This window comes from Leopardus geoffroyi, chromosome A2 (assembly GCF_018350155.1).
Source record: "Leopardus geoffroyi isolate Oge1 chromosome A2, O.geoffroyi_Oge1_pat1.0, whole genome shotgun sequence".
In the NCBI taxonomy this organism is placed as follows: Eukaryota; Metazoa; Chordata; class Mammalia; order Carnivora; family Felidae; genus Leopardus; species Leopardus geoffroyi.
This window is the reverse complement of record NC_059331.1, coordinates 125,238,727-125,266,252: the sequence shown is the minus strand read 5'-3', so window position 1 is coordinate 125,266,252 and position 27,526 is coordinate 125,238,727. Positions and strand designations below refer to the sequence as shown.

At 41.0% G+C, this 27,526-nt stretch overlaps 1 protein-coding gene across 4 annotated transcripts in view; it reads right to left on the bottom strand.

Annotated features, from left to right (window-relative positions):
* BMPER (BMP binding endothelial regulator) overlaps positions 1 to 27,526 on the bottom strand; it is a 251,696-nt gene that overhangs the window by 61,856 nt on the left and 162,314 nt on the right. For 3 of the 4 annotated variants that reach the window (XM_045495283.1, XM_045495281.1, XM_045495282.1), the window contains exons 12-13: positions 19,734 to 20,063; positions 12,772 to 13,108 (exon numbers count right to left, since the gene is read on the bottom strand). In XM_045495283.1, the coding sequence (XP_045351239.1) occupies positions 12,772 to 13,108; positions 19,734 to 20,063 (667 nt within the window). The remainder of the gene's footprint in view (positions 1 to 12,771; positions 13,109 to 19,733; positions 20,064 to 27,526) is intronic. The other variant, XM_045495284.1, reaches the window with a different exon arrangement.

Genomic DNA, 27,526 nt, shown 5'->3' with positions numbered 1-27,526 from the left:
TGTATGTGCCAGGTAAGAAGAAAAATGAGATTGAATAGCAGATTTCCATGTAAATAGAGGAAAATGTGTAGAAGGATCCAGGAATGTAAAATGTTACCTCTTATTTTGTATTCACACGCTCTCCATTGATTTAAATTTTTGCCAGCTTGATTGGGAAATGGTCAAAGAGTCCCAGATGGCTGTCAAACTCAGTACAGCTCTGAGCTCTGGACCGAAGCCCTGTAGCTGCTCCCACAACATACGAGGGCCACCATGACACCTTGGAGAAGTCCACGGTGTTGCCAAGACACCAACTAATTCTCAAGATGCTGCACCTGTCCCTGTGGTTTCACTGAGCCACAATGCTGTACTCATAATACATCAAAGTTCCAACAAATCTGTGTGGCCTGATGGAAGCCAGCCTACCCAGGGCCATCTCTGAGGACTCCCATATACAGGTTCTCTTGATTCTTAGTTCTGGCACCCAACTGCATACCCTGATTTTCTAAAGGACGATGTGAAACACCAGGGCTCAGGCCTGTCCTCACGTAAGCCACTATATCTTGCTGCTGATACGGCCAGCAGAAGTCAGCTCCTTGGTCATTCCATCTGGGCTTTACAAGGGGAACCTCATTCAGCCTCATAAGCAACCGTTGCTCTATTTCATGACGAAAAACACGGAAGTTCAGAGGTGTTAGATCCCTTGCCCATAATCACTTCACTTATTTCCCAACTTGTTCCAGAAAGGATTTAAATCACCTTACAAAACTACATGCAGAATGAAATAAAATGAAACTTAGTAAATGAGGAAAATGGACAAGGTAAAAATGAAACCAGGATTGTGATTAGTTTAAGAAATAAAATCCTCAACTGAAGTTCTGTATATTTGATTGAAATGGGTCACAAACTTGCTCTGAGCTGTCTGGTTACCACTGGCAAGAGGAAAAAAAATACAGTCCATATCCCAAAGGACTTTTCTCGTAAGAGAAAGCCTTGTGTCTTTTATCAGAACCTTTAAATACTTCATTTGCAAAAAGTATTAACCAACAATATTTTCTACATCGAAACAACAGCAACAAAAGAAATGAAGAGAGGGAAATAGGGCAAGGGGAAGTCATAACAAGAAGACACGAGCTACTAAGAAGGTCTAAACCTCAAACGGAACTCAGGAGCCCCCCTCCCAGGTCTCCTAGGAACAATGTAATTATACCCCAGTAAGAACCTTGAAGCGTCATGTGAAGGTTAAATTATGCTCAGATACTATTAAAGAAAGCAAAGAATATTGACATGAAAAAAGTCAGAATTTTGCATACATTTCTTCTTTTCCAGTACTCTGTATTCTTCTAAGAAAAACAAAACATGACACATGAACTCCTTCTATTGTTAATCTCTACCCTCATTAGGGATGAGTTTAATTTTTTAAGTTCACATCTAAATGCTCATCTAAGAGAATTAATTGTCCCTTCTTCCCCTCCCCTTCTGGGTCAGTACTGTCAGTTGAAACCATTTGTGAAGCGCACATTGTGGAAACTTTAATGAATTCCCAACTGGCTTTTGGGTTTGTTTGCTTCGTTTTGTTTTAAGAAAAAGCATCCATTTCCATGCAAGATATGAAGAAGTTCTTCCGGCTGGGTCTAGAAATGATCACACAGAACAAAACCAAAACACATCTTCAAGCTCTGGAGCCAGGCTTGATAGGTTATACTGAGGGCTAACTACAAAACAGGTTTCTATTTCAGAGCAATGAGATCATATTAATAATAAAATTGCCATTGAATGAGCATTTGCCATATTCCAGGCCTGGAGTAAATATCCACGTGGAGTGCCTCCTGCAAGCCTCATAACAAACCCTCAGAGCAATCCGATAGGTCCTCTTACTGCCCTCTTCTACACATGGCACATTCAGGGCTTCAGCAGGCGAACTCACCTGCCCAACAGCACACAACTTGGGAATGGAGGAGCTCAGAAATTAATGCAGATTCCAAAGTCTGCCTGACAATCACAGGCATTTTGTACCATTTTATCCATCACTTATTAAAAAGCATTTCTTTGTTTATTCATTTTTTTTCTATTTAATCGTTCAACATATATTTTTTCGAGTACCAGGAAATATAAATATTTCACGCGCCTTCTTAGGTGTTGGGCATACAATAATGAGCAAAACACAGAGCTTCAAGGAGGCTACAGCTTAGTAGTGATAAGGTTTTTAAAAACACACTTAGAATACATTTTTCAAATCTACAATGTTAAAGGGAAGTACAGAACCACGTAGTAGAGACAGGGAACCCAGAACTGGTGGTGTCCCATCAAACTATATAAAATGGGAAAGTTTTAAATAGTTAAAAAAAAAAAAAAAAGAGTGCTCATATTGCACTTTCTGTCAGTATTTAAAGAACAGTAAATCCAAAGACAAGTCCAAATTGCTTTCTACATAGAGTAGGTGTCTATCACTGTGCAAAAAGGTTAGTGGCTTAAACAACAAATTATGTGGCTTAAAACAACACACATTTACTATCTCAGTTTCTCTAGATCAGGAGTCCAGGCAGGGACTCTGCTCAGGGTCTCACAAGGATGTGATCACGGTGTTGGCTGGGGTTGTTGTCCCCTCTGGACCTCAATGGACAAGGATGTGCTTCCGAGATCACAGGGCTGTTGGCAGCATACCCATTACTTTCTTGTATTTTCCTGACAAGTATGTGTTTTTTTTAATTACTTTATTTTTCATTGAAGTATAGTTGATGTACAAAGTTATATTAGCTTCAGGTTATAGCACGGTGAATCAACATTTACAGACATTACAAAATGCTCACCATGATAGGTCTAGTTATACCTATCACCACACAAAGCTATTACAATATTGTGGACTGTATTAACTATGCTGTACTTTTCATCCCCATGACTTATGTATTCCACTTCTGGATATTTGCCTGAAGAAAAACACACTAATTCAGAAAGATATATGAAGCATTATCTATAATAGTCAAGATATGGAAGCAACCTAAGTATCTGTCAATACATGGATGGTGGATAAGGAAGATTTGTACATATGCAATGGAATACCACTCAGCCATAAAAAAGAATGGGCTCTTGCTATTTGTGACAACATGGATGGAGCTAGAGGGTATTAGCAAAGTGAGTCAGACAAAGACAAATACTATATGATCGCACTTATATGTGGAATCTAAAAATCAAAACAAACCAACGAACAAAGCAGAATAGAAACAGACTTAGAGAGGGGCGCCTGGGTGGCGCAGTCGGTTAAGCGTCCGACTTCAGCCAGGTCACGATCTCGCGGTCCGGGAGTTCGAGCCCCGCGTCGGGCTCTGGGCTGATGGCTCAGAGCCTGGAGCCTGTTTCCGATTCTGTGTCTCCCTCTCTCTCTGCCCCGCCCCCGTTCATGCTCTGTCTCTCTCTGTCCCAAAAAAAAAAATAAATAAATAAACGTTGAAAAAAAAAATTAAAAAAAAAAAAAAAAGAAACAGACTTGGAGATATAGAGAACAAACTGGTGGTTGCCAGACTGGAGGCGGTTGGGGGGAACGGAAGGGTGGAAGAGGTGGAGGGGATTAAGAGGTACAAATTCCCATCACTTTCTCAAAGTGTCAGTCGTGGCAGCCTCCTTTCAGGTCTTCAAACGGGCCACACCCTCCCAGCCCTGGGGCCTCTGCCCTTCCTCCTGCCTTGGCTGGCCTCCTCACAGTCCTTTCCCATCTGCAGTGGATTCCACTCAAAGCGGAGCTCCTCATGCAGCCTTTTTGTGTGCACCTAATTCAGAGTTAGCCTCCCTGACTAACCAGCCTGTTTCCTCCATTACTCTTCTCACAGTTGGCAGTGACCTTGTTTCTTATTTATAGTTGTCTGCTCATGCTAGACTCCGGGTCCTCTGAAGGAAAAGTTTTTGTCTCTCTTGTTCCGTCCTGAATTGCCAACCTGCAATGGTACCCGGCACATAGCAGGTGCTCAGTTGAAAGTTGTAAAAGGAGCAAAGTAAATAATTAATGAAATCCTCTTCCACAGACTCGTGGCGGAGCAGGATATTTGAAAACTTGAATGGACAGTGAGAGACGTTGAGACCAGCCATGGACGTTCTTACCAGAGTTCCCAGACCACAACAGGGAAATGAAGAAAACACTATCCACGTCAGCCTCGCTCTCACGGATGGAAAATGCCTTACGCTCATAAATAATGAAAATGTAAGGAAGCTACACCAGACTGTCTCCTGCTTACTGAGAATAATCAAGGCATCCCCTAAGCAGCCAAGAGAGGTGCTACAAAATAATTAGTGTTTTACCTGTGACAATGACACTCATTCAAATCTGTGTTCAAAAGCCTCATCTGGGGCGCCTGGGTGGCGCAGTCGGTTAAGCGTCCGACTTCAGCCAGGTCACGATCTCGCGGTCCGTGAGTTCGAGCCCCGCGTCAGGCTCTGGGCTGATGGCTCAGAGCCTGGAGCCTGTTTCCGATTCTGTGTCTCCCTCTCTCTCTGCCCCTCCCCCGTTCATGCTCTGTCTCTCTCTGTCCCCCAAAAAATAAATAAACGTTGAAAAAAAAAATTAAAAAAAAAAAAGCCTCATCTAATTGCGTCCCAGAATGTAATTTTCTGAGGAGAAACACTGCAGGATTCTAGGAAGTTGATGCTGAAAATAAATTCAAAGCTAACATTAAAATCAAATCAAAATTAGATTTAACCTTGAGCCAGGCAGGTTGTATAGTGAAAAACTGACCTTGCCCCAAAGTGTGGCCCTGGTCTTTGGCTCCCCAGGGGTGTGAGGGAGTGATCCCCAGGTCCCTGGAATGCCCTGCCTATCCGGAGTATTGTTTTCTACCTGGGGGCTTTGGACACCAGACACTCTAACAATGGGATTTATGGTGGGGGCTTTGGGCCGTATCACAACAGTCCCAACCTCCAGAGGAACTGGATATGAAAAGCATTAGCATGGCCTCCAGGAGGAGCTGGAGACCACGTCATCCACGTAGACAGCAGGTGGTAGTCTCAGGAAAATCTTGGGATACCAAAGGCTCAGGTGAACTTCCCCGATTGGAAGTACGCTGTGAAGAGTGAATATTGCCAGCACTGTGGCCAAGAGGAGTTAATGCCAGTCCGTGACTCCATAAGAGATAACAGCAGAGGCTCATGCTTAGCCCTTTCCTGGGCTCTGCCCTGTGTCTCTTCTGATCTTAATCCGTATCCTTTCCCTACAATAAACTATAACCACTAGTGCAACAGCATTCGGTGAGTTATGTTAGTCCTTCCAGCAAATTATTGACCCTGAAGGTGATTTGGGAATGCCTCCAAACTGGTGGTGTCAGAAGGGAGGGTTGTCTTTGTAGTTGGTTGGCCATACAGTTGGCTCAAACTCTCCTCAAAGGGTAACCTACTTGCTAAGATAGGTCCCATTTTTCTTTGTTTCTTCTTTAAACCATAGGGTTCCTCTCTTTTTGATATGAAAATTTAAACAGGAGATGATTTTAGACTTGGATGCAATGACGTTCCAAGCAACCCTGTACCTTTCTTTCTGCTTTGGCCCCAAGAAAACTGGATTAACCTGGAGGGCCCTTCTGAGCTGAAATCCAGGCATCTAGAAGGCAGTTTAAAACCTTTCTTTTGGGTTATGCTGGTGGGGCAAACAGGAAATAATCTACCTGTGGCTGCCATGGAAAAGAATAAATGAAAGATGAAGGGAAAAACCACAATGAGGCTTTGATTCTAAACTGGCAGAAGGCTCAGGGCCAGTGACAAGGTAGAAGGGGTGTGCCTCCTTGGTGAGAATACTGAGAATTCTCAGTACTGAGAATACTGAGTGAGAATACTGCACAGGGTCAGTTGGCCATGACAAGATCACCCCACTGGAGGTCAGTTGCTGTGCCTCCAGAGGAGGAGGCTAATTTGAGGTCCTGAGACCAACTGAAAGAGACCGACACAGAAGTGTCTGTGGATGAACATACTGCGTGAGAAGATGGCATGGCCAAATCCTAGCTGAGACACAGAAGAGGAGCTGGGAGGTCCAGGTGGCTTTTAAGTGAATTGTGAGTAGACACAGGTAGGTGCTAAGGTCCAGAGGCAGTCACAGCAGTAGGCTCATGCAATAAGAAGTGTGGACAGTTCTTGGAGAATTGAAGGTAGACCAGAGGCGCTGCTTGCCCTGACTAGTCTACTCCCTGACAAGACCGAGATGCATGCACATTCTGGCTATGGGTGTGTAGCTGAGTGTGGGGATAAAGACGTAAGATGGACGTGGAATTGAGGGTAGCAGAAGTCACAGTTAGTTCAGAGAGGATGAAAACAGGAGAGAGCTTGGAAGGGAGCGAAGAAACATTTCCTTACAGGGGTGACTTCCAGGGGTGATGCTGGGTGAAATGCAAAAGGGTAGGAAAGATATTCCCCATTTCCCTGTGAACCTAAAATCCAATGCAGGGGAGACAATGGCAGTGCAATATAGTATAGGTGCTAAATAATGATGAGCACAATCAGCATATCTAAGAAACTAAAGAAAGAACATTTATAGCAGCCTGGATGAGACTTGAACTGTACCTTCAGCTGAAATCAATGTAGAAAATGAGGGCATCCCAGGCAAGGGGAATAACATGGACCCAGGAGCAGGAATGTACATTGTATATTTAGGTACAGTGAAAGGAATAGCCTAGGGCAGAAGTTAAGAGTGAGAGCAAGAGCCAGAGAGCAAGAGGGCGAGAGAGAGCGAGAGAGTGCTAATAAGTAGGAAGCTAGTCTGACAGGTGGTACAACTCAGGTGTCTGCTGCCACCTGGTGTCAGCATACCTTTTTGACAGATTCAGAGGGACTCCTCCTGAAAGATTAGTTTGCCAAAAGAAAAATAAAAAGAAAGGCCCATGTCACACTTAAAAATGAACATCTCATTTGATTCAGGGCTCTAGTCCTAACAGCAATTTGAGGCAAGTTATTAAAAGATGTAAAGAGAAACGTTCTAAGCATGTTCTTCTTTGAAGCAAGGGAAGATTGATTTTAATTATAGAATAGTAGTGAGCTTTATATGACTTTCACACACACACACACACACACACACACACACACACACACACACACGAAGTCTGTACTCCTTGCCTGATCTCTTCTCTTGTTTTATAATAAATGATTAGTTTCCTTTATAGGAAAACACAAAGTGGGTTCTCCACAGAGTCTGTGATCTTCTGGAAGGAAGCCACTGTCAGTCCCAGGACGCCAGTATATCCAACACCGTTGTGCTATCGAAGTTCTAATATCCTCTTGCTCTACCTCCCGCCCCCTACCTCCCGGTACCTCTGCAGGAAGGACACATCTGTGAATCCTCTGGCATTACTTCAATTCCTTACAGCTGTAAAAACCACTGCATGGAAAGAAAAGAACATTTCCTAGACTGGGAATCCCCAGACACTTTCCCATCCCGAACAAGTGAACAGAGCTTTTGCTCTGATGAATTATACCCCGTTAAGGAGAGCAGAGAGAGGAAAACAGCGCCGAGATGACTGTGGTCTACAAATGTCTGGGCTTTGTGGCAGTTCCCATTCATTCTTCTGACTTCTCTCCTGCCCTGACTTAAGAGCCCTGCTTTACTGGGAGGTTACACTTTCTTGTTACTATTTTATCCAGGATTGGGTCTGCATTAGGGAAAAAGCCCATTGTTGATGTTTCATACACAGTAACTAGGTCTTCTCTTTCCCCAGTATGACCCACAGAGCCCAGCCCACCTCCTTGCCTCTCCCATCCCAAGGCTGCCAAAGTTTTTCTTCAGTGTGGCCCAAGGCAGCAGTGGGGAGCAGATTTGATATTGGCTGCTGAGGGTCTCCAGGGAGCCTTTGAGGTGGGGGGGTGGGGGGGGGGCGTCTGCCTATTCCTCCTGGATGTCTCGGCTGGCATCCGGGACACGAATAGACAAGGCAACATGAGGCCGGGAAAGTAAGGTGAACAAGAGAAACGAGAAGAGAGGCGTGAAAATACTCGACATTTTCCCCTCGGGGAAGTCTCTGTGTGAATCCAAATAGAATTCAAATGACTTTGCATCAATTTTTCCACAGTACACTAACTCCCTAGCTTCTAGGAATTTCTCCATAACACACCAGTGAAGGAGAATGCAAAACATTATTAAAGGAAATTATCCAATTTAAGGACAAGTCAATTAGCAACTCTAGGACTTAAGACACATTAACAATGCAGCCAAAAATTTTATGTGATTCATAATTAAACTACCTTGCACCTAAACATATTTGATTAATGAATTAAACCAAGTTATGCTGATCACAACGATTAAATTAATATTTAATTAAATATCACATTTTTATGCCAAATCAGCCCATGAGGGGTAGAATTGATTTGTGAATAAAAATTAGCAAAACCTAAAAAGTTTCCCAAAAGAGAAAAAAAATTTTTTTGGCTAATTTCTTACAAAGTTTTTCAATTTTTTAGATGATAGTTTACTATTTAAAATGTTGAATTGGATAAAAGACCAAAATAAAAGACCATGTCTTAAATCCTAGACATCTCAAAAGTAAATTCTAATTCAGAAAAATTATAATTATTATTTTCACTTTATAAGAATATTTCTCATACTTATAATAGAATTTGCCCTGTGGAATTTATCATATAATTAAGAAAACCCCAAAAAGGTACCATTTCCTCAGAGAAATGTCTTCTTTGTTCCCTTTCTTCTCCATTGTCACAAACACAGTGGTGCTTGGAAGGCTGCATTTGTATGCTATGTGACCTTATTCTTTGTCCTTGAGGGAAATACTCATATTTCTTTGGAGGGTGAGGGGGAAATACAAGGAGTCAAATTTATATACAATTTATGTATATGACTTTTCATGATATCAAGGCAAATCTCTTTAGTCCTGTAATGATTCAAAACTAAGGTCACAACCACAGTCATGACTGTGTTTTCAGGTTCATTTTAGAAATTCCACCAATGACATAAAATATATAAGCAAAAATTTACATGGGTGAGATATTATGATTGCCATTTTCTTCTTTATTCATTTTAATATTATTTAAATGTCATACAATGAACATATATTACTCTTAAAAGACAAAAATGCATTTTTATTTTTTAAATTTATTTTTAATGTTTATTTATTTTTGAGAGAGAGAGAGAGAGAGAGAGAGAGAGAGAGAGAGAGAGAGAGATTGCGATTGCGAGGCAGGGTGGAACAGAGAGAGAGGGAGACACAGAATCCGAAGCAGGCTGCAGGCTCTGAGCTGTCAGCACAGGCCTGATGTGGGGCTCGAAACTGCGAGCAGCGAGATTATGACCTGAGCTAAAGTGGGATGCTTAACTGACTGAGCCACCCAGACTCCCCCAAAAACACGTTTATAAAAAGGATTGCAGGGGTACCTGGGTGGCTCAGTCTGTTAAGCATCCAACTCTTGGTTTCAGCACAGGTCATGATCTCATGGTTTCATGAGTTCGAGGCCCATGTCCGGCTCCGTGCTGACAGCATGAGCCTGCTTGGCTGTCTCCCTCTCTCTCTCTGCCTCTCCCCCACTTTTGCTGTCTCTGTCTCTCTCAAAATAAATAAATTAAACTTAAAAAAATTTTTTTTTAAAAAAGATTGCAATGGAGTCTTCTCTTATACTATCTCATTTAGTGTCACCGATGAGAAAGAGTTGACTTTTAATTGTTCCAGGGATTTATCAGTGAGAATCTATCCAATTAGTTCTCCATGATGTAAGCAGGAGAAGATATCAGCAATCAGAGAGATAAGTAGCTAAACTGAGGACAAGATTCTCTAGGGAAAGAAAGGGACACAGGACAACCACACACGGTGCCAGTACTGGCTGTCTACCATGTACAACATGGCACTGCCCATTGACCTTGGTCCTTGGAGGAGAAGCCCCACCAGGCCATTACTGTCCTACCTATTCTATAGGTAAAGAATCTGAAACTCAGCTAGCCACCAGGGTCATACAGCTAGAACACTGCAGAGTTGAGATTAGGTCCACCTCGCCATCACTCAACACATTCTCTGTCTATTGCTTCCTAAAGCCTCTCTGAGGTTTGGTCCTCATCGGAGATCCCATGGAACACAATTACCTCTCTATGTTGACCTTGTTTATCTTCTTTTTCCTGTCACATGTATCCTTGAAAGAAAGGAAGAAACCCGAAATCTATCCAACATTGGCCACCCTCACCCTCACTTGAAAATGCATGAAGGCGCACCTTGTGGTTGGGGCACGAGATCATCAGCAGGATGTGTGACAGGCAGGTTGTCCAGCTCCACTCTACTGAGTTCCCCTGCCTCTTCCAGGAAAGAGTGGCTGGCCGCAGAAGGGTGCCCTGCCACTACACCATGCATGGCAGAACGTGAGCTCATCTCCCATCACATCTGGTGCTCCAAACCTCAGTACACAAAGATCCCGGGAGCATTCTCATAAACTCCCCAACTCTGCACATCAAGCCCCTTCCACAAATAAGCAACCCCCACTATAGTGCTGTGGTGGCTGCAGCAACTTCCAAGGGCAGAAGGCAAACATTTGCCTGGCCACCTAACAATTCTGGTTCTCTCTGTTCATGACTATGCCATTTCTCATGACTTCTGCCAAGGTGTTCATCGTATTTCTGTTTGCAGTCCAGGGATCATAATATGAAATAAATCACCAAAGGGAAAAGAAATAGAAATTTGCAAAAAGGGACTAATCTCTGCAGCCCTGCTCTTCAATTTTTGTTTTCAACACACTCCTTTGAAATGGGATAAAAATCAAAGGTGTAGACTATTGGGGCCCCGGGAGTACAGCCTTTCCTTTCTATGTTACACAGAGAAGGGTCTAATCAAAATCTGCAACTGAGGCAGGGGAGCTTCCCAAAGAGTCATTATGGTTGCTCATCATTTAATTTAATTACTTGAAGAAATTACAGGAGCCATCAATTACATAGCATTTGGGCACATGCATTTATGTTCATAATCACATTAAATCTGAATTACAACTCTTTCAGGTAGGTTCTTTTATTATCCCCACTTCACAGATAAGCAAACTAAGGTTTAGAGAGCTTAAATTATTGCTCAAGGTTGTAAAGCTGGGCTGTATTTTTAGCCCCAGAAGACCACAAAGTTCTTAATTGCTATGCCCTACTGCTTCCCCTCAGACTTTCAAGTGATGAGTATTTAGATTCCAAACAAAGCCTGGTTTCTCTGCCCAGCTCTTCAACTCACTCCGAAGTCTTACATTAAGATTTTTCAATTTAAAAAGCCATGCAGGGGCACCTGAGTGGCTCAGTTGGTTAAGCGTCTGACTCTTGATTTTGGCTCCAGTCATGACAGTTTGTGGGATCAAGCCCTGAGTTGGGAACATCTACTGTCAAGTGAGGAACCCAGTTGGGATTCTCTCTGCCCTCCTCTGCTCACACACGTTCTCTCTATCGCTCTCTACTCCCCACCCCAAAATAAACAAATAAATAAACCTTCTTTAAAAAATGATATTCCGGGGCGCCTGGGTGGCGCAGTCGGTTAAGCGTCCTACTTCAGCCAGGTCACGATCTCTCGGTCCGTGAGTTCGAGCCCCGCATCAGGCTCTGGGCTGATGGCTCGGGGCCTGGAGCCTGTTTCCAATTCTGTGTCTCCCCCTCTCTCTGCCCCTCCCCCATTCATGCTCTGTCTCTCTCTGTCCCAAAAATAAATAAACATTGAAAAAAAATTAAAAAAAAAATGATCTTTCAATTTCAATAGACAAGGGTGGGGTCAGTCTAGGGGGTGATACAGGAAAGAGGAAGAAGGGAACCCAGGGATTCAAATTACAACAGGAAAATGGCTTGAAAGAGCTAAACGTAGGAGCTGGACCCAAATGGTTTGGCAGACACAGCCATGTTTAGGGGTGTGTGATGACAGGGACAGTCCTTTTTCCACTCCACTTTGAGCTGTCTTTGTAGAACTTTATCTTTTATGTCCAAAGATCAAATAAAAAAAGATCACATTTAACGAGAACTAGGGGAAATAAACTGGTGGCAATTAAAGAGTAAAAATAACTTTTCTGTGGCTTCAGACCACAGGAGTTTTCTCATTTTAAGAGGCACAGGCAAATCACTTAAACAAGGCCTTTTGGGCTGTGTCTTCTCATGTTTCCTCCCACACCCATGGTGGTTAAAGTTATAGACAGTCATAGCTCTTGAACCCATGGAATTGTGTAATAAATGGAAGTACAACCAGGCCAGACTCATCAACTCACAAATTCAGCCTCGCAGCATGGAAGAAAAGGTTATAGAATCCATATTCTCAATGAGAGACCTTTCTTCTTCCATCTTCAAGCCTTCTTTCTACTCTCCCCTAAATTTGGTTGTGAAGTCTGATAGTTGGCCAAGATCTAAGGAATCCTCATTTCACTGCCTTGTTTTCCACCTGCAGATGTTTGGGACTAGACCACGAGGCAGACCTGAACTGTTCCTCGGGCCTCAAATGACCAAGCTCACTCAAACACCCAAGTCACCCAGAGTTGTTTGAGATTCCCATCTCTATCCTAAACCACTGTAGTTTAGACAGAATTTGGGAAGCACTCCTCAGTCTTAGAGTCAAGCTAACACCTGGAAAAATCACCAGCCTTCCAGTGAGCCTGCAGACACAAAAACAGAATGATCTATAGGAGACAGCTCTGAAATACTCCTTACAATTTCTTTATTTGGGACACAATGTGGTACTCAAAATAAGATCAGTCTCAACACAAGAAAGAAAAAGTGTTTATCCTGTGACTTGGGGGCCCTTGTTTTGTACGCCGGAAGATTTGATATACTCTGTTTCAAGGTCAGGTCAATCCTTGGTCTGTAACCCAAACCATCCCCCAAAACACTGTACTTACCGGTAGAAAGTGGCATAGTCCACAGTTGAGTGGCAGGTCTGAAACTCCCAGGATTTGAGTTTCTGGCATTCTCGATGAGCTCGGAGCTTTACCTTCACTGTCCCTTGACACAGTTCAGGCACTGGTTTTTTTCGAGGTCTGTTGCAGAACTCATTGGATTCTACCCTCCAGGACTCAGCAAAGTCATCCACATCAAACTTGAAGTTTCCGTCTCCACCAATTAAATCATCACGCTTATGTCCATTGTAGTTGCCACAAAGACCACAGAGTTTGCCCTTGAGATGAGGGGCAGCCATGACTTCGACAAAACTGTCTCCATCCCAGGATATTTCCAAACCTGGAGTAAAAGGAGAGGAAAAGAGGATCAACCACTTCTGAATCCACCAATTATTCCCAAGTGCATATATGTAAGGACACAGTACATATGACTAACCTCTAATAAGGAACACTAAGTGTCTATCCAAATTCCTGTTACTGTTTAATCTCACCACATTAAATGTTATATGACATTACATGAGTCACTTACTTTTTGGGGTTCAGAAGTTTTAAACTGTATAAAGTTTGTCCTAACCTGATACCTATGTACCCTGGCTTGCCTTGCAGAGGACTATTCGTTGACTGTGGTCCTCTAAAGTTTATAGTTTTGCCCTTTCCTATAGTAATTGTGTTGTCCAACTTGTGCTTTCATTTATCCAATGATAAGTGAAATGTAGAAATGTAAAGATAACAAAGATGATAGTTTTTAACGTAATCTTCTTTTTATCCAAAAATCCTCCATGCAATTATACCAAATGTCAAATGAAAATTTCCAAGTTATTTGTTATAGTGAAAGTATCAAGGTAATAAATATATAGCTTCTGAATAGATCCTATTCAAAGGAGAACACTTATATAAATACAAATGTTTGCCTCCTCTTTGTTTTACAGACATCCCTGAAACAAGGATGGCTGTTTAATCAATGTTTCCTAGGGTTGAGTTGTTGTGGAACCCTTCCAACCTTCATAGCCCCAAGCTGATCATAAACTTCAACATTTGAGAAGGCACTAGAGGCTACCAGGCCATGGGGGAAAGTTTCTCATGTGCTAGATAGAATCAGCAGGACAGTACAATCTTGTTCACCAAGGAAATAATCTTCACTCTGGAAGGTAGAAAATATAGGCTTCTCTTAGTTTGCTGAACTGACCATCTAAAATATTGGAGGCTCTGTCTGTAAATATTCATGTTTTTTCAGATACGCTAGCCCAAGACTTCCAAGATCCATCAGCCGATGAAATGACCCCATTGAATAGAATTTCTATATCACATGTAGGACAGCCAGGTTATGTGGTCACACAGCACAGATCAGTCTGACTAAAAGGTCAAGAAGAAATGTTCTCATATACCTCCTGATATTGTGTGTGAAGACACTGTGCATTAGATAAAGTTGAGGACTTTTATGAAAAGCCTTTTGAGGTTCATTCCAGTGCAAATGACAAACTCTTCTTTCTGGTCAGAGTTTTTCTTTATGTTTCAGGTGTGCAGTGGAAGCTTTTCTTACTCTTTTCCTGATATTACCCTGGCAGTGCCTGAGTTTCCCAGCAAATAGACAAAGTAGGTACCAGTTCTATGACATGAACACCAGGAGAACATCTACAAAAGGCTGATGTTCATTTCTGCCCTAGGACTTCTCCTTATTCACTGTCACTGTCTCCTAAGAGAAAGAATTGTGTAATAATTTCTTTTCCCAAAGAAAAAGTTTTTGTTTGTTTTTTTTTTTTTAACAGAAAAAGAGAAAGTCTTCCCATGTATGTATTTTTAAGTCTTACCCTCTTGGGTTTCTAACAAAATCTAGTCTTTCATTTGGCCTTTTACTGATCCTCTGGAAAAAGCAACATGACTTTCCTCTTAGAAGACCTTGCAAGACTAGGTTGGTGGACAAATGTCCAACAGATGCTCAGAAGTTGGGGGATAAGGCAGTGATGGGAAAGAGAAGGGCAGAGGAGGAGGGAATGGATCTCGTCTGGATATAAAATTGGCATAAGACAAAATCAGAGTGATGTCAGATTAGTAAGAAATGCCCAGAAGTAAGATTCTAAAGCCAATATTCCCTAAGTCAGAACATGATCCAAGAGGAGAGAAGGCTGGCCAAATAGCATTCCTGTGAGTAGGCCACACAACTGCCACAAGAAAGAGTTACAAATCCACGTTAGGGAGTTATTGACAGAATAAATCTGTGCTGTAAAACTAGGTTTCTCAAGAAATAAACAGGCCCATATGGAAATCACTGTATGGTACATGAAAGGAATGGAAGTGTTCTTAGTACAAGGCAAATGGTAGAGAAGACCTCTTGGTATGGAGAAGAAGTTGGATTCAGAAAATTAAATAGAGTTGGATAAAGAAGCAAGAAAGAAGATCATAAGGAAGTCTCTCTTAGAGAGAGGCAAACCAAGAAACAGACTCTTAACTATAGAGAACAAACTGATGGTTACCAGAGGGGAGGTGGGTAGTGGGATGGGTTAAATGGGTGATGGGTATTAAGGAGGGCACTTGTTAAGAGCACCAGGTGTTGTATGTAAGTGATGAATCCCTAACTTCTACATATGAAACTAACATTACATTGTATGTTAACTAACTGGAATTTAAATAAAGCCTGGAAAGAAAAAAAAAAAATCTCTCTTAGGAGTAATTTGATGAAGAGAATAGAGTGATGGGGCAAGATGATCAGAGAAAGGACACACTGTGAGATTATCCACACACTGGACTGCCCTCCTCTGTGGATCTCTGTGACACAATGGTGTCATCTCTGACAACTACAATTCTCCTATGAAGTGATTTATATTTTTTCATACCCCATCATCGAATACATTATCTGGCACCTAGCGTGTACTCACTAAATGAATGAATTACCCTGTAAATTGATACATTTTGAGTTGAATCTGCAAAGCCAGAGAAATTGTGAATTTCATGCTAGTTAAGACACTGAAATAACAATTTTGAAAAAAAGACAAGCAAACTATAATATGATTTGTAATAAACTCTCTAAGGTATAGAAGAAACATGACCTCACAAGCCTGTAGCCAGGCAGCTGCCCAGCAAGAGAAATGAGGGAAGAAAATCAATTCCATACAGCATTCTAACTTTTAGAGCATAATTCCAAAGACTTTCCATGTTGCAAAATTTTCCAAACTGCAAATCTCTTTCCTAGACAGTAGGCAAATACTATTCTCCCAAATGCCACAATGGTTGAGAATTTATATCCAAAGGAGTTCCAACATCATTACTGACAATGATATAACAAATTTGAGAGTTTGGGCAACTGAGTTCATGTGAAATCAACTCACAGTGGACAAGCCAGTCATTATGTTCTTTTCATGCAATGGATTGCCGGTCCGTTGCATGTCTGGGAAGATGCAGACCCACCGTTTTTAGCAAACTCTTCTCAAAACTCTTGACCTCTCAGTCATAAAACACGGTCCCAAAAGTAAGAGAATAATTTGTAATTCACTCTCTCTTCCTCCTCTTTCCTTTGTTATTATTATATTAAGAGGATTTTCATGGACCAGTGCTAAGGGACGACTTACCCAACCTCAGATGGCTTTGTCTATTGCTATATCATATACATATGTGTTTGCATGATTATTATTACCCTCTACGTGAGTAAAATCCATGCAAAGTAAATTACAATAGTGACAGGCAAAAAAATGAATGTTATAAATGAAGAAATTGCTCTTTCAAAAGACATTTTAAATAGGCATCTTACGAGATGAAAACATTGTGGAAGTGTTTGAGAGGCTGGGGTTAGTTCTTTCTACAGCTGGGATGAGTTTCCCAATTCCTCTGCACGGGAAACTGAGTAGAAATAACTGGCAGAGTCAGAAGGCCAAAGCCAAAGCACATGTCCCATCTGGAGGTGTAAGCAGCAGCCACATTCCTTCCACTGCATAAAGCGCCTTCCAATTATCCCTTCTCACCAGTGAATGTTTTACCAACTTGTTTTTCCCCCTTCAAATGTATGACCAGGCTCCACACCACTGGTTTTGGGGTTGTGTTTTTTTGTTTTGTTTTGTTATGTTTTGCTTTTTGAGGGGGAGAAGTCATTGTTCTTTTATTTTCTTGCTGTTTTTGCCTGGCTTTGTTGTTGTTTTGTTTTTGTTTTGGGTTTTTTTTGGTTCTTCTTCTTTTTTTTTTTTTTTTTTTTTTTTTTTTTTTTTTTTTTGGTCATTATTGCTTTTGCTGTTGCCCAACTTAAAGACAGAGGAAGTACAAAATCTATAGACATACCCTAGTAATGCTTAAACATTGATGGTTTTTCTGTTCAGATTTTATACCAAAGGAAAAAAAAGAAAATATATATATACATACATATATATATGTATATATATAGTCTCCAGGTTCATAAAGTGTAGAACTCTACCAAAAATAAAATAAAAAACCACACTCCCACGTGTTAATGCCTTCGGGTGGAGCTGACGTAACTCTCTCAGGTAGAGTTGATGAAGTGAACAGATGGCAGAAAGGAAATATCTTTAAATTATTCACTAAGTGCCAAGAGTTGGGGTAGGAGTGTGATGGGGGTGGGCAGTGCTTTCTCAAGCTACTAAACCAGCCCCGTGCCCTCTGTGCCACCCCGGTTGTTATTAGGTAAGGCGGCTACAGCCTAATCCCACCAAGCCACACGGCCACCTGTGCTCCTCTGCCAAATGATTCTGTCATGAAGTGCTGAGTTCATAAAACACAGGGGCCAAGAGTCACTTCTCCCCACTTCCCAGCCTCCGAGCTGTAGGCTTGATATAAACTGTTATTTTGAAAAAAGTTCCCTTTGATCATATGAGGCTTACAAAATTACAAAAATAATCTATGGGAGAAGAACACTCCAAGGATATACTGCGATATTTTAAGTAGACAATCAATAGGTGATAAAAAAAATATCCCTAAGGCGTAGTACAGACTGAGATTGGTCTTGGGAGAAGACTAGTATCTGGAAATGGAAGTGTTCCACTCATAGGATAATCTCAAAGCACGGTTAGTGCCCAGAGGAATACAGTTCTTCGCTAGGAAGCAGAAAGTTTATGCTACGGGTAATTGTTCAGCTGGGTATTAAGGGCATCACATGACTTACTTGCATCATGGTAACAGAGATGGAAAGAAGAAAGGAAAGTGTAAAACTGAGTTCAAGGCCAAGAAGAGTTAAATTCACTAATCTAATTATGGTGTTTATGATCTATTATTATTTTCCTAGCAGCCTCATCCTTTCACTAATTTTTACAATGTGGAATCCTTACAAGAGTACACTTATTCCGTACGGTATTGCCAGCTATGAGGGGAACAGTATCGAACCTCCTAGACTGTTAGCAATCTTCCAGTATCCAGGATCCCTTTGAAAATTGGGCTGTGGTTGACCAATAATTTCCATATCAGTAGAATCCATTGTGTTCAGCTGGCATGCAAACAGATAAGCAAGGTGCTTCTAATTAGTGCTGTATAATAATGAACTATCTTGTGCACAATTTACAGGGAGCCACAAACTGTAGCCTTCGTTAAAGGAATGAGCTGAGGCCTAGGTCTACAGAGTGACATGGCATTTGAATAAAACAACAGGTGTCTGAATTTTCTGAGGAGGACTAAGCCCTCTAAAATTGAATAAATAGATCTCTTCACACCTGCTACATTCAAAGTGAGGTTGGGAATCCTCCCTTTATAGAATGTTCCAATACATTAATATTTAAATTTTTCTCACTGCAACCATGTTATGCTCCCTAAATAAAAGCTCCCTAAGCTTCTCCTTGGCTTACTGCCTTTGTTTAGCTAAGCTGGCATTCCATAAACTCAGATCAATTTGTCAAATGTATTTTGGCTTGAAGTGAAACAATTAACAAGGTTCTGAAGGACAGCAGAGAACAGACTCTGTAGTGCTTTAGAAGTGCCTGCTCTATCAAATATTTCCCTTTTGGATTCATATTATCTAAAGGAACTGGAACATGATCGACGCTTTGACACTGTTAAATTCTCACAAACACAAAAAGCAAGAAACATACTGATTTCCTCAAGTATCCTGCTGACCGAAAGAGCATACACCAGGAGAACATGAAGTTCAATATCCAGAAATATGCATTAACCAAAGGTAGCATGGAAGGAACCATGATATAATTGAATGTGTAAATGAGCTGAATTCATTTTGGGGGGCCGCTATTGAAGGACTGCGTTCCACTTCTAAGATGCCTCTTTAGCTATGCCATCCTGCAGGCAAGAATTTGAGCTTTCACCGAGCCCCTGGGAGTAACCTGCTAGCAACGATGAACAGTTTGGCCTTGGGGGGATGTGTCTGACAGTGGAGTGGAATAGAGGGCCCAGTGGGTCTCAGGTAACATGGGATGCTGAGAAAGAGTAGTGGCAGCACCTCCGTGTACCCAAGCCTGGGGGACACTGCTTTCAGAGCAACCTAAGCATCTTCCAGTGGAGCTCATGGTTCTAGACATCAACCCAGCAAGTACCTTCCCCACGGTCCAGAATGGACAGCACTGCTGGTCACACAGCCACGCACACTCCCATCTGCACACACACACATTTGTGGTTTCCTTTTGAGGATCCCCCCCCCACCTTGGACAGATGCTAACAAGCAAACTCTTCCTCACAGATGTGAAACTGCACACTATCGGCTGAGCTGGGAGAAACACTGACAATTCCAAGCTGGACATCAATGTCCTAAAACTGCAACAGAACATGAGAAAGAAGTTATTTGGAGCGCACAAGTGCTATTTTCGGAACGAGGATGTCAGCAGATTACAAGGGTGGTGTGACTGGTGCCGGACTGCAGGGCTCCGCGGTTTGCAGATTTCTCCAGCTATTTTGTGGCATCTTCCAGGTCTCAGGCGGAAGCCCTGGTGAGCAGGGATGAGGCAACGCCTGCTGCAGAAACACCGAGGCGGCGTTGCTGTGCGGGTTCGTGAGGCAGAGGCGAGAGCCAGAGGGACACAGAAGCCCACCTGCTTTGGTCGTCACTTTCAAGAGGTAGCCATCCAGGTCGATGTGGAACTGCGGCGCCTGGCAGGGCAGCGCGATGCGCGAGCCGTTCCAGCGCACGGTCAAGTGCTGCTGGAGGCTGACGGTGCTGGAGCCCAGCACCAGGTCCACAGACTTGGTCCAGGAGAAGGAGCGGGTCCTGCGCGCGTCGTTCTTCACCAGCACCTGAAAGGGCGAGGCAGGGGAGGAGCAGTCTTTTGTCAAAACGTACTGACACGTCCCCTGAAAGTTAAATGTCCGTCCGTCAAAAGTGTTGTAGTGGGGATCTCCGAATACCGTGCAAACGCCAGGCTCTGCGGATGAGTGAGAGACAAAAGCAGGTCATAAAGGATTCAAAGGATTCAAAGAGAAATCAGGGGTCCCTGCAATAAACCTGGAGGGAGCACCTGCCAGGCAAGGGAGGGTCTTAGTAGAGATGCACTAGTGGAAATCACTTAAAAAAAAAAAAAAAAAAAAAAAAAAAAGAACTGGTTGTTTTTAAAGTCTGTGCCAAATCTCACGGGGCATGCAATATTTCAGGTACTTTTATACGTGAAAGTTATTTATAACATTTCCAAGTTTTTAAACCATCTCTGTTTTGGAGCCTTGATATACTTCTATGGTCTTAACATAAGCTATGGAGAAATAAAACTAAGATAATTTTGTGCACAGAACTGGCCTCACTGCATAACACATATAAACAAAACCTAAATAAATAAATAAATAAATAAATAAATAAATAAATGGCAGCAACATAAATGACAATACAGCAAAGTAATAGTATTATTTCCATTTAACTGATTCAAAAACATGTGGAAACATCGTATTCTAAATGTTACTCATGGGTCTTCATTTCTTAGAGGTATTGTATTTCATTTTTTAGAGGTATTATATTCAACACCCATGTATTTACTAAGGACAAATAAATAGAATTGCCAAATAGATACATGTTTAAATACCACTAGGAAACAAAGTACTAATAAAATTAATAGTCCCTGTGTTTTTTTACAAATATAAGGTTCTATATTTTGATCTGTGTATCAAAATCTAAAATTGGGGAAAAATAAATTGTAAAACCCATCATTTAGTAGATTTAGGAAATTCCAATGCATTCATCACTTCAAAATACCATTCATTCAAATATTTGTGAAACCCAGGTAAAGTTTTACACTTAGAGCATCTCAAAAAGTTTTAGAGAAAATTGAACATCATTTCTTTTTCTTAAACAATATTTGGCGTTGATTTGTTCTCCACATAAAGATTTTTTATCTGTTTTCAGGGAGGCATGAACAACCAGGAAATGAGGAATTCATTTAGGTAAAGCAGCCCACATGATGAAAGAACTATAATCAAAAGATCAATTTCCATTTAACACCAGCATAGGTCAAGAATATGAAACTATCCTATAAGCAATTGCTCTGAATATGTAAGAGAATAATTAAAAGTCAATACAGAGGGAGGATGTGCCAACCGATCTGATAGGACCAATGGGATCCAAGGCAACCATGTGCTTTTAATTTCTAAAGTGTTTGGAGACTAATGTTGTTTTGTATTATGATACATTATGTCATTACATATGTCAATTACATTGGACTCCATATAAATCACATGTATTTGCAATTTGGTAAATTAACTGCCTGTTCTAAGTTAGCTTTCCTTGTCAATAACTCATAGAGACTCAAAAAGATACAGATTTTTGTGTGTAGGATAGTTCCAATGAACAAATACTTCAAGGAATATATAAAAGGCACTACTTGGGGGAAGAGAGTGGAAGACCAGGATGGGGAGAGAAGCTTTGAGAGCTCAGCGACAAAATTTTAATTTGCCCTCCATTTCTGTTCCTTTCTTGTCCTTAATCGTTTTTTCCTTGTGACTCCAACTCCACCCCCCACTTTCCTAATCCTATATCCACCCCCAACTAGTGTTCCCACCTATCTAACCAACCCATAATGCATGTTCCAGTCCTCTCTCCACACGATTGCTTTCAAAATTGTCCCATCACACATTTCCCTCACATTCTAACAAATGGAATCTCTCCCTGGCATGAAAATGCTGGTTTTTTTCATTGACAGGGGGCAAGGCAGTTCTTGGGACACCTTGCCACCAAGTGGAATCAGGAAAATTATAGTTCTGGGTTAATACTATCGTGTGCCACAAAAAGACTGGTCACATGACCACTAGATGCACCAAATTCAAGAGAAGGGCTTTTTCAGAGTTTTTAACACATCCAAGAAATCACCCAGAACCAATCAAGGCTTTTGAGCTTTCGAGCTTGAAACAGCTGGATCTCAGCCTGGAGAGGCCAAGACACTAATGGAGGAGCTGAAATACTCCAGAAGAAATCCTCTCTCAGCTGGGAGCAGGAAGAGGAAATGCCTACACCACCTGCCCAGAGTCTGCAATTAGCAATCCTCTCCTTGCACCATGGACAATCCAGGGCTTCTGCTGGTTTTCTGACAACTGCAACCAAATTATTATTAATAAAACCAGTAAGAGCTAGCATTAACCGAGGAATCACTACCTCCCCTAGTGCTGTTCTACATGCCTATTGATCCCAGATACATTGTAAGAAAATGGTTATTTAGATTGTCTCCTAACATGGAACAAACAGCTAAGCCCTTGGTAGTAAATCCATAACATGAACTATTATCTAGTCATTGAAAAAGTTTATGAATCATGTTCACGATTAAGGAAATACTTATGACATGTTAAGTGAAAAATAGGAAACAAATTTCTATCTACAGGATCGTCTTAACTGTGTTAAAATAAATACACACACACACACACACACACACACACACACACACACAGACTGTAAACTGTGGTTATTTCTGGGTGGCAGAACCATGAGTGATACTTTTTCTTCCTTTCTTCCTTTTGCTTTTCTGTTTTTGTTTTTGTTGTTATAATTTTGTTTTTAAAGTCAAAATGTGAGCACTTGTACATAAGACCAGTTAAATGACTGAGCAAATCCTCAAAGAAGCAACAGAAAATATATAGCCTATGGTGGCCCCAGGGAAGGCTGAGCTTACTCATAGCTGGGCAGAAAGCAATGAGGGACATCCAGGGGGACCAGGCGAGGGAAATCATGTGTGAACAAGGCTGTCAGGAAAGATATTTTTCAAGAGGCCCTAACTTGTGGAAGAGAGGGGTTTGGAGATCAGAATGATTTTTCTGTGTAACAGCGAGATAGAAGAGGCCAACAAAATTTCATGACTAGGAAGATGCTTGAGAATTATGTGTTGCATTTGGGGACATTTGTATCATGAGCTAAAATAATTTTGAAACTTTGGCCCTTTTTCCTGGCACCTCAAGGTCCCCATGCCAGATCCTGCAGGAGCAACGAGCATGTGCACTGGAGGATGGCTTAAAGTGCGAATCTCCAGGGACACACAAGCCACCTAGCTGGAAGGACAAAAGCTAGACAAACATTTAAGGGACACAAACGAACATTGTAAGCTCATACCATTTTTTTTTCCAGCAGACCCAGTGAAATGAGCTGCAGTCCAAAAAGTCCAGATGTCTGGTCACACTATTCTGGAAAGCTTGGAGTGATGGTTAGAGCTAGATAAATGGACCATTCTATAACTAACCTTGTTTGAATGTGTCTAAGTCAGAGGATGGAGAGAAAAATTCCAATTTGCAAGTAGTGGTATGTTTTTTTCTAAGTCCTTTAAATAAAATCATCAAATGTCATTTTTGGTTTGGTTTGTTTTCCTTATATGTACACAATGTCTAAGCATAAAAAAACATTAGAAGTATATAAACCCAAATATTAAGAGTGGGTTTTTCTTCTCTTAAGTAATAGAATTATATGTGACATGTATTTTCCTCTTTCTTGTTTATGTGTATTTACATTATTATTTACATTACATTTCATTATTTACAATGGCTAGGTATACTTTTGGAATAAGAATATTTGCCTTACAAAATTAAAAACACTGGATTAAAACACATTGCTTTGATGTCCCATGCTTTAATAAGATTGCAACGAGAATTAAGAGAGTCAGGCTGTTTCTAAAAACATAATTCCAATATTTTTCTCTTAACCTCATCAGGTATAGGTATTTCAGCCACTGGTATATTTATTCTAATGAAATGCCTTCCTTCTGAGAGCAGTGATTATTCTCAAAATATCAGTCAAATAAAATTAAGGGAAAATTATACAGAATGTTATAAAGAAAGTAAGAGAAATCAGACTCTAAACCCCGCTCCCCAAAACACAACCAAACAAAAACAGAAAAGAGTAAGGAAGAAAAAAAGTATCATTCATGGTTCTGCGACCAAGAAATAACCACCGTTTACAATTGTGTGTGTGTGTGTGTGTGTGTGTGTGTGTGCAGTGTGTATGTGTATTTTAACACAGTTAAGATTATCCTGTACATGAAATTTTATTTCCTCGTCACTTACCATGTCGTAAGATTTCCCCAGTCATTAAAATCACTTTGAAAACATAGAAAATGACTCTCATCCTCAGTCCTTTTCACCTGCAAAGAGGATGGTTTCCCCTACTCATGGCACCACAGCACCACACAGATCAGCACATTTCCAGAAGTGTCCTAACCACAAGAAAGTCTATCAAATAAAAAACGGCTTTAAACGTTTCTCAACACAAATTGCAGGGAATCAGGCCCTGTGGGACTCTGGGTCCTTGGGTCATGCAGGGAACCCCAGGTGGGTAAGCTTCGTGATGATGTGCCAAATTTGGGTAAAGAACCGGGAAAGGCTGGGATTAGAAACACTGCCCTTAACACAAGCCCTGATGCTGTTGGTCTACGCTCCTCCTGAACATGACGTAAGCCTCTGACATAAAAAGGCTGTGAGTGCCCCAGCAGAAACTGAACTTCTGCATGCAGGAGGCTCTGGCCTCACGCACAGGTGTCCCTGACAGCTGTTGCCCTGCGCACTCCAGGGGCCAACAGATGCTCCAATAAGCGTCACCTGGATTCCTAGAAGATTTTGCATCTTTGTCTTCTTAACTAAAAATTTAATCTAACTTTACTGTGCGAATGGGGGCGAGGGTGAGCAGAAAGCCGGTAGTAGGTTTCTTTCTACAAATCTATAATTCACCAGACAAACTTACAAATCTATATAAGAAAAACTGATTTTCAAAAGTTGAGTAGGCACCTGAAACTAATATACATATATATATACACTATATATACATATATATACACACTATATATACATATATATACACACTATATATACGTATATATACATATATGTATATACATGTATATATACATATACACACACATATACATATATATACATATATATATACATATATAGTATATATATGTATATATATATATGTATATATATACATATATATAGTGTATATAGTATTTATAGTGTACATATATATAGTATATACTATATATACCCCTATATATACACTATATATATATATATATATATATATATGTGTGTATATATATGTATATATGTATACATATATAGAGGTATATATAGTGTATGTATATAGGAATATATAGTGTGTGTGTGTGTGTGTGTGTGTGTGTGTGTGTGTATATATGCACACATATATTAAGTTGAGTAGGGATACCGTTAAGAATGTAAAGTTCTTTTCACATATTTTCCATATACTCACCAGTCTCAAACAGAAAATCAAAGAAAGCAGCCCATACCTTCAAGATCTAATCTGAAATACACCTAACCCCAAAGCCATGGCTGACTTTCTAGGGCCTCCCCAACGGAGCCCAGTGCTTCCTCTCACCTTCCCCCCTGCAGTAGCCTATGCCTGTCCCACACTTGACAGTTCACAGTACATGGATCCTTCACTTCCTGGTTCAAATGCCAACTCCGCACAGTGCCTTCCCCAATGACGCAGCATCCCTCTAAGTCCCCCAAGCAAAACTGACCAATGGTTCAGATTATCTGGGACAGCCTTAACTTCAAATGCTCCATCCTACAGATGCATTATGTTTTTCGGTTTCAGGGTTAAAAATGTCACCACCAAATCCACTGCAGGCTTATGATAAATCAATTTCTTCCATAACTTATAGATAGAATGTATCCTTAACTCCCAAATCAGGTTTTAAACTCCTTATATGTAAGTTCTGTTCTCAGTGCCTGGCACACTTCCTCGTAAGTTGGAGGCATATACATACGTATTACATGGATTCATCTTGCATTACTCACAGCAATGCCCGCTATAATACAAGTTAGCTTTCCATAAATATTGGTTGAATGAATGGGTTAATTAATTAAAGAATACATGTTAGTAGAAAAAGCTAAACTGCCCACACTGAACTTACTAAAATAGATGGGTAATGACTAACATACAGCAGGTTATCAACAGGATTTTTCTTAACCAGTTAACTAATTGGATCATTCATTAATGCTCTCAAAAAAAAGCAATTAAGGCTGCAGATGAAATTAAGGCTGTTAATCAGCTGACCTCGAGATGGAGAGATTATCCTGGATAATCCAGGCAGGATGAACATTATCACAAGCATCCTCAGAAGTGAAAGAGAAAGGCAGAAAAATGAGCGTCACAGTGACATAGCACAAGGTGGACTCAGCTTGTCATCGCTGGTTTTGAAGACAGAATAGGGTCTCAAGCCAAAAAGGTGTTAAAAGCCTCTAGGTGTTAAAAAAGATGAAAACAAACAAACAAACAAACAAACAAACAAACAGGTTCTCCACCAGAGCTTCCAGAAGAAACACAGCCCTGCTGATACCTTGATTCTGCCCATTCAGAACCACTTCAGATTCTGATCTTCAGAACAATATGTGTTGTCTCAAGCCACAAAGTCTGTGGTAATTTGTTATAGCAGCAACAGGAGACTAATACATTTAGTGATAGCTGAGGTGAGTAGTCTAAAGTGACTAGTTTATGCCAGGAACCATGCCAGACGCTTTCCACATTTTGGCTATCCCCTTTAATCCTCACTACTTCTCTGCACGCTGTATATTATTACCCTAATTTCTTAGCAACGCGTTCAGAGACATTGCCACGTTGCCCGTGGTCACTCGGCCAAAAGCAGTAAAGACAGAGTCCAACCCAGCTCTGCAGCTCTGAGGCCAGTGCCTTCCTCATCACCACTTGATGCCTCCACTTATACCCTGTACACAGCATCCTGCTCAGTTGTTGTTAACTAGCTGGGATCACAAAGCTCTTTGGGGATCTGAAGAAATGTGTGAGACATTCTTCCTCCCAAATGCACAGAAACGTATCCACTCAAATATAGAGGTTCATGGACTCTCTGTCCCAAGACTGATCAAGGAATCCATCACCTTGAGCTTAAGAACACTATCTAGAAGTTAATTATAAATGATATCATATGGTTCTCTTATTTGATATGTTTATATTTCATCTCCCCAACTACATTACACATTCCTAAACTCAGGGTCTGTACCAGCTTTTTATCCATTTCCTCCAGAGGGCCTTCCAGAATACTGGAAACTCACCAAACTTGTTAGAGAAGATTCAGTTTTGCCTCTCTTGCCATCCAAGCTCTGACCTTAATATGTCTGCTGTCTATAAACTAGAAATTATTATTTATCACTTGAGGGCTGTGCACCTGAGCTGAAAGAGGTGGGCTTCAATCTGTAAGTTAATCTCACTTTAGAGCTTTGCAAACATGAAATATGTTGCATTGAAGACAGTCCTGGGTCTGCATCCTAGTCTTGCCACTTAAAGACTACAAAATCATGCACAGACTACCTAGTATCACCTCAAGATTGTTCACCTATAACGTGGTTCTAAAAACAATTACCTTGCAGGTTGGTTATAAAGATAAAGACA